Here is an 8,657-nt window from a genome sequence, read left to right on the forward strand (position 1 = left end):
TGAAGGAATAGAAAGTTCAATTCCAAGAAAGTGGTAAAGTAATTTTCAAGAAAACTTTATGAAGGATTCAAATACGTTCTCAGAAGGTTCATCTTATGACTAAGAGATACTGTACAGTTGGCATAAGATAGGTAAATTTTGTAGAAAATAGAGATCGTATAGAACCCCCCCCCCCCCTTAAATTAGCTGAAATATAGCATTTATTATAATCTTTATCAAGGCCGTTTAAAATTATTGAACGGTTTACCAATGATAAAACCAGTATTTTTTAAATTTATCTTTCTAGTATCTTTAAATAGTTTTTAATACATTTAATATAATATTAAAATTCATGTCCCTAAGATTCATTTTAAAAGACGAATTCAATTCAATTTTATATTTCTTATTACATATATTACAGTATCAGAGGACTGTTATTATATCAGTGTAGTTATTAATAGTGTTCATGGTTCTTCGTTAAATGGATAGTCTTTCAAATGCATTCCCCTAAAAAAAAAAAATTTGAAAAATTAATATATTTGAAAAAATTAAAAAAGAAGTCAAACAATTATGTTATTCATTATTTCAACTTACGGTTCTAAAAGAACATAACGTAGATTCTGGTTCAATGACTCCAGTAAATCCATATCCTCCTTGCTCATTTCAAAATCCCAGACATCAAAATTTTCTTTTTGTCTTTCTGGATTAGATGATTTGGGTATGACTATAACACCTCTTTGAACCTTAATTTAACAATACAAGAAAGTTTGGTATAAAAGGATCTGTGAATTAAAATTGATGCTGGCATAAAATAGTGTGTATTATACATCAGTTGGCAACACTCATTTAACATCATTGGAACTAATATTAATAAGCTAGTCCTCTATTTGCAATATTTATTAGATATGTCACAACCATAGAATTTAACCACACTGCATGTATGATATAACAGGAACACATAATGAAGTTTTCTAACAATTTATGATAGAATTACAAAAAATAAATAGGATACAAATCTGTACAAATCTTTAAATAAAACTCAGTATATTATTACCTGAAAACGAATTAATACTTGAGCATTGGTCTTCTCATACTTGTCGGCAATTTTTTTAATAATTGGTTCATCTAAGAGTACTAATCCTTTTGAGTTTGCACCTCTGTAAGGTGATCCCAAAGGTCCATAAGCAGTTAATAGAATTCCATTACTCTCACAAATTTCTTTAAGTTTATTTTGAGTAATATAAGGATTATTTTCAACCTAAAACACAATAATTATTAAATACAGTGAAACTGTATATTAATAAAAATATTAAGATTGATATGTAGATGGTTTCTGTGAAGTTTGTACGCTGTGCGATAAGTGGTTCCGGAGTTATGGCCTCTTAAGTGTACACCTGACGACATGGCCAAAAACAACAAGATAAGTTGCGGATTAAAATTATAATAGTGTATTCAGTGCTCGAATTGGGAATTATTAAGTAGAGGAGCTCAATCCAACAATTTATAGTCTGCGTTCCAAGTGCAAAATTATTCAACGCAGCCTCCAGGACACACCCCCCTGAACCAATTCCTAGTTTTTCAATACTACATTTCACCTTAGTTACAGAATTTTCTACTCCAAATTTCCAAATATAACATATTTAACTATATGTGCCTATGTAAGTGAATATGGATTTATATTTTATTTTTCGAAATTTTTATTGATAGAGACGATACCTACCTACATTTTTCGGTAGGAAATAAAAGATTTATAATTATCAGTGATAATATCTTAATAATTATTTGTGCTATAGACGCATACCTATGTCAATTGTGAACACTAGTTCACAAATATTTACAAACAAATGCCCAAATCAATTTTTATTAAAATTAGGAATGGATCTAAGTTGTTGTCAAAGATAAAGCTAATGAATTCTACATTTTTTAATAGGTATAAAAATATTTTTTATCCTATTTATGGTTTTGACTAGTAGTGTTTAACCTTATTGACTCGCGATCCACTGTTTTTGTAACAATATTTTCACGACTCGTGTCACCTTTGTAAGCCATGAAAGAAAAAAACTTTAGCTTTGCGTAATATCCCGTGTATATTGTTCAATTCATTCATAACTTATTCGAATTCATAATTTATAACTTATTTTTTTTTTGCAGATATTTTATAATACAATAGTTTATTGTAGGTACATAATATCTGCGAACTACTAAACTAGGCATAAATACAAACAAACGATAATTAAAAAATTAGCAAGGTATTAGGAAATCTAAGCCAGTGGTATTCAACCGGTGTCTCTACCAAATCTTGGGTCGCGTAATCTATAAAAATGGGAAAATGACAACTGACGAGTCTTTTTTGTTTTTAAAAAAATAAGTCTATTATAAAATTATAAATTATGGATTCGAATAAGTTATGAATGAATTGAAGAACCATATTTTACAGTAGATATAATGATAGTTAAAATGTCTACTAAAATCAATAAATTGAGCTTACTTGTGATTCTAAACTTAAACAAATGTTTAATGAAACTTTTTTTGGAAATGTTTTGGGCACATTTATGCACGATAAATTACGCAAGACTAGCAGCTTAGTCTTTTTTCTTTTATGACCTACAAAGGTGACACGAGTCGTGAAAATATTGTTACAAAAACAGTGGATCGCGAGTCAAAAAGGTTAAACATTACTAGTCAAAACCATAAATAGGATGAAAAATATTTTTATATTAAAAAATGTAAAATTACTAGGTATTCATTGGGTTTATCTTTGACAAAACAATTTAAATCCACTCCAAATTTTAATAAAAATTATTTTGGGCATTAGTTTGGTCCGTCCCCCCGTCCAAGTAAAAAAAAATAGTTGGGGTACGCAAAAAAAAAATTAAAATAGTAGAGGAGCTCCGCCCCCCTCCACACCCCCCCAATTCGAGCACTGAGTGTATTGTATATTGCTTGCTATTGGTTACGGGCACCTTTGTTGATTTTTAATATTATTTTTTGTCAATATATTATTATACATATCTTCTTACTATATAAATGTGAAATGAAAATCTTTTTACAGGGTCCACTCTAGAACTACTTATCAGATCTTCTTGATTTTTTTTAAACGAAAGAGTATATCACGGAGAAAGTTATTATGAAACAAAATTTTAGGAAAATCCACCGGATAAGTAGGAAATCTGGATGTCAAAAATACAACAGTAACGCAACAGTTAGGTTAGGATTTTGTATTAATTGATTATATTAATCCACCATAGGTAGAATACGACAAACTTGATATAACTTTGGTACTTTAGAGTTAAATCATACACTAACGTACATACAGCACGGGGTCCGCGATCTACCGCAGACGTAGATTGCCTACCTGATAATATACTGCAGCGAATCAGAATTTTTATTCCGGGCTACGGAAAAGTTAAGATTAATTTTAAACACCTTACACCGAATATTAAATAGCAAATTGAACAAAGTTTGAGTCATATATAGTTGGTACATTTAACATTATACAATTATTTTTTCGCATATTTTAGTATTTTTAGTGCATATTTAAGCACTTATATGAATATATTTCATAGCATATTATTGCGCTTATATTAACCTATTTTAGAGCTACATGAGTTATGAGCACTGGTTATAAGTACCTATATCAATCACTGCCTAACCAGTGGCTGTACGACAATTATTTTTTGAGGCATGATCCTCAGAGTACTCAAGAATAAGTAAGGTTGATGGTAAGTATGCAGTAAGACACAACCGTACATTTTTAAAACAATTTTTCCAGACAAAAAATTGATGAGTGGATGGGCATATACCTACTACTTTTTATTGTAGTTGTTTGCAGTTGTCGCAGAATGAATTTTGGGTGTAACAAAATTTCAGTATCAGTATTTTAGGACTAGGTGCCAGGTGGGTTGAAATACCTAATGTTTTTGTCCCGTAAATAATATCTGTTAAGTCCCTACTATAGGTGCCTGCCTACTGAGCTTCTGAGCTTCTCGTTAGCTACTGAGCTTCCTTCAGCGGACGTCCCTGATGTGAAGTAAAGAATTTAATTACTAGTTTATTATACAATGATGAGTTTGAGGCTACTAATAATAATTAAGTAGCATGATGCAGTGACAACACATGCTATATTAATAATTATTGTTTTTAATACTTTTGGCAATTTTGGTTAAACTGTGCTGTGTTAAAAACAATTTTTGAATGTTATGATTTGTCCAGTAGCCTTAGTCTTAGCTATTACCTGATTAACAACTGGTTTTATTGTTGCTATTTCTAAAATTTCTTTTGTTTGTTTGATATTAAAATTTGAAATTCCTATTGATTTTGTGAGTCCTGATTGGACACATTGTTCCATAGCCTTCCATGTGTCTAAATAAGAATCATCAGTGCCAATAAACCTCCCTTCACTGTCTTTTTCAATCGGATATTCCTAAAAATTATAAAAAAATTAATTATTACAATTTAATTGCTATTCCTACAGTAATCAAAATTAAATTATTCACAGTAGTCGCAACTGGCCAATGAATAAGGTATAAATCTAGGTAATCTAAACCCAATAACTTCAAGCTATTCTTCAATGCAACTTCAACGTCTTTGGGTTTATGATTGTTATTCCATAGCTAAACAAATAACAATTTTAATACATAACATATTAAATTAATATTTTAAATTATGTACAATAATTAATTACGATAAAAAAAATATTGTAAAAAAAAATTATATTAACTTTACAAAAGTAAAATTAATACATATAATAAGAATTATTAAGAGGAATGAACACATAAACGATAAGACAATAATCTAAAACTACATCATACATGCCATACTTTTAAAATAGTGAATTAATTAGTCTATATGACCTAAATAATTGACATCTGAGGCAATATTTAAATTATTGATTAATTACCATATTATTAAATAAGAAAAAGATGAGCAAATGATCTGTGATGTAACCATTGTTTTCTTGGTTTTCTTTATGTACAACACTCCGCAACAGATAAGCATAATAATTGTAAATGATCCATTATTGCCTATTGATAACCGCCACCCAGCGTTAAATATACCGTTAGACTGTAATCAATTTGACCTTCTACTAGTACCCGAGGCATTCTATGATGTTCCCCGAAGAGACCACTTGTGAACTCTCCTTTTTAATATTTTCATAATTATTATAAATAAATATGTATATTGTACACTGTATAGTGTACCTACTGTACTATACATTATATTATTTAAGTACAAAAACGTATTATTATTATTATTATTCATGACAAATAAGTGCACTCTTTTTTATTGGGTTCCATAGCAAAAAACGGAACCCTTATAGATTCGTCATGTCTGTCTGTCTGTCTGTCCGTCTGGGTCACAGCCACTTTTCTCCGAAACTTATAAGAACTATACAGTTGAAACTTGATAAGTAGATGTATTCTGTGAACCGCATTAAGATTTTCACACAAAAATAGGAAAAAAATAAATTTTGGGGATTCCCCATACTTTTTTTTTCATCCAACCCATACGTGTGGGGTATCTATGGATAGGTCTTCAAAAATTATATTGAGGTTTCTAATATCATTTTTTTCTAAACTGAATAGTTTGCGCAAGAGACACTTCCTAAGTGGTAAAATGTGTGCCCCCCCCCCCTATAACTTCTAAAATAAGAGGATGATAAAACTAAAAAATATATATAATGCACATTACTATGCAAACTTCCACCGAAAATTGGTTTGAACGAGATCTAGTCAGTAATTTTTTTTAATAAATAAATAAGAAAATAAGTAAATAATAATTATAATTCGCACGGGGCGTGGATTGATCGGTACCGGGTGCAGAACGCGCGGGGGCAGGTTCCCGACTGCGGTTACCCGATCGGGTAATATGATTATAATATTAAATATAAGACTTCTGTTGGACCTGGTGGTGTGGCCAAAGTTCGTGCCGGCCGAACGAAACGACTTATTATTTATGTTACTTGCTACTACGGAACCCTTCATGTGAGTCCGACTCATACTTGGCCGCTTTTTATAATATTGTAGGTAGCAAAAAATGTTTAATTTGGTGGTGACTGATATAACTTGTTTTAACTAATTGTATTATAGAGTGTTACCATTGGGTATCCTCCTAATCAAGATTCATGTCAACCTATTTTTATTGTCAATTGTCAAACCTACTTATTGTACACAAAAAATTGTAGATATATTTAAATATAATAAAACAAAAAGTACCTAATTGATATTATAATCTTCTAAAGCAGCATTTCCCAAACTATTCCTTCGCCAAACACCTTAGAATATAGTAAAAGTTATTGTGGACACCGTAATAAAACAACCTAACCAAACAATACCTATTAAATAATAATAGTTTTCGGACCCCTTCAGTATACGCGGAACCCTAACGGTTCACTGACCACAGTTTGCAAAACGCTGTTCTAGAGCAGTGTTTCTCAACCTGGGGATCGCCAACTTATTATTTAGGGTCGTGTATGAATTAAAATTGCATGTATTATATGTATCTATAAATATTTGGTATACATTTTGTTGATTAAAAATAATTATAATATTATATGTTTTATAATTATATATAGTACTATGTTTTATGTTGTGTACAATGCACAGTAATTTTCATATTGATTATTAATAGTATTTAAAAAAAATATATGTAGGGGTCGCTAAAAAATTTAAATTCAAAAAGGGGGTCGCCGCACAGTAAAAAAGTTGAGAAACACTGTTCTAGAGGATGTATATGGTATCTATACTAATGCCGTATTATTTTCTGGTACTAGGGTCTCAGTTATTATAGTTTTAATTAATTGGTTAAAATAATAAATAAGACGTTTTAAATTTAGAATCAAATGATAGGTCTAAAGTTAAATAATATAATTTACCATAAATAGTAATGAAAATATGATAATACCTACAAATTAAATAATTGCATAATATATTTAGCTTAAGGTACCTACATACCTTACTAGTAATATATAATTCTTCTCTTTTTATGACTCCTTCTTTAATTTTTTCAGCAATAGCCTTTCCTATGGAATTTTCATTATTGTAAAAAGCTGCACAATCAAAATGACGATATCCTATATCAATTGCACTTTTTACAGCATCGTAAATCTCTGTCTGTTGAGATTCTTTTAATTCAGGTGTGGCCTAAAATTAAATAAAATAATGGCTCAAAATCTAAATATATAAAAATGGAGCCAAAAATGTATAACAATTCATCAATTGAGAACGGCCAGACCGATTTGGCTCAAATTTTTTTTAAGATATTTTTAATTTCCAGGAGAAGGTTTATACGAAAGACAATTTTAGGAAAATCCACCGGAAAATTAGGAAATCTGGATGTAAAAAATACAACAGTGGTGCAACAGTATATTATACATTGGTTGCTATTGGTAATCGGGCATGGTTGTTAATTTGTATTATTTTTTTTGTCAATATATATATAACTATATACTCTACACTTTATTATATAAAGAGGAGTTGTTACTTGTTAGTTACCGTTGTTGAAAGTAATCTCTGGAACTACTGAACCGATTTCGAAAATTCTTTTACCAAACCTTCGAATTAGTATGGACGACCTACGAAAATAATGTTTCACTCATGTCCAAATGTATTTTATAATTGTACCAAATATACGGCAATAGCATTGCCGGATCAGCCATCTTATACCATTATGAAAATTCCATGTCACAATGTTTGTCCGACAAACAAAACAACAAACTTGGTATAACATTGATACTCTAGATTGAAATCATACACTTACGTACAAACAGCACGGGGTCCGCGATCTACCGCAGGTAGATTGCCTACCTGATAATATAGTTAAATATACTGCTGCGAATCAGAATTTATACTCCGGGCAACGAAAAAGTTAAGATACGTTTTGAACGCCATCCACCAAATATTAAATAACGAATTAAATAAAGTTTAGGTCATATAGAGTTGGTACATTTAACGAGCAACGATGTGCACGGAGTCAGCTAGTATGAGTATAGATAAGATAAACATAGGCAACAAATATTTTCAAATAGATAGGTAGGTACGCAAAAAAATGTAAGTAGTTTTTCTCAAACAAAAACTTAAATAAAGGTGCTTGTAATTTATTATGATTTTGGATAAATTCATTAATAGAAATAAAATATATTATATTATATTAGTTGATCCCGTGCACTTCGTTTCCCGTTAAATGTACCAACTCCATATGACTCAAACTTTGTTCAATTCGTTTTTAATATTCAGTATATGGTGTTCAAAATGTATCTTAACTTTTCTGTTGCCTGGAATAATAATTCTGATTCGCAGTAGTATATTATCAGGTAGGAAATCTGATCGCGGACCCTGTGCTGTGTGTACGTAACTTTATAATTTAAGTCTAAAGTATCAAAGTTATGCCAAGTATGTCACTGAACTCCTCCTAAACGGCTGGAATAATTGTGAATGCCGAGTCTGTCAACCAATATTTCATCCTCGTCCACGAAGATGTGTCATTATTTTATGTACGTAACTTATATGTGGGTATAAATATCAATATCAATATTTACGTAAATGCGATACATATAATATCAAAATACAGCGTACAAAAAAATTAAATGCATTGAATGAATACACTGATTTCACGGTAACCAATAATAATTATTATTATAATAGTTTTAAAACCCATGACAACCATTTATAACAAAAATT

The 8,657-nt window shown here is 30.2% G+C and overlaps 1 protein-coding gene across 1 annotated transcript in view; it reads right to left on the reverse strand.

The window, feature by feature from the left end:
• Positions 1 to 361: 361 nt before the first annotated feature.
• LOC100161529 (1,5-anhydro-D-fructose reductase) overlaps positions 362 to 8,657 on the reverse strand; it is a 9,137-nt gene continuing 841 nt past the window's right edge. Inside the window, exons 2-7 of the mRNA XM_001950546.5 lie at positions 6,933 to 7,121; positions 4,476 to 4,592; positions 4,214 to 4,402; positions 1,034 to 1,237; positions 574 to 722; positions 362 to 486 (exon numbers count right to left, since the gene is read on the reverse strand). Coding sequence (XP_001950581.2) covers positions 444 to 486; positions 574 to 722; positions 1,034 to 1,237; positions 4,214 to 4,402; positions 4,476 to 4,592; positions 6,933 to 7,121 — 891 coding nt within the window. The 3' untranslated portion in view covers positions 362 to 443. The remainder of the gene's footprint in view (positions 487 to 573; positions 723 to 1,033; positions 1,238 to 4,213; positions 4,403 to 4,475; positions 4,593 to 6,932; positions 7,122 to 8,657) is intronic.

The sequence above is a fragment of the Acyrthosiphon pisum genome, chromosome A1 (genome assembly GCF_005508785.2).
Source record: "Acyrthosiphon pisum isolate AL4f chromosome A1, pea_aphid_22Mar2018_4r6ur, whole genome shotgun sequence".
Taxonomy (NCBI): domain Eukaryota; kingdom Metazoa; phylum Arthropoda; class Insecta; order Hemiptera; family Aphididae; genus Acyrthosiphon; species Acyrthosiphon pisum.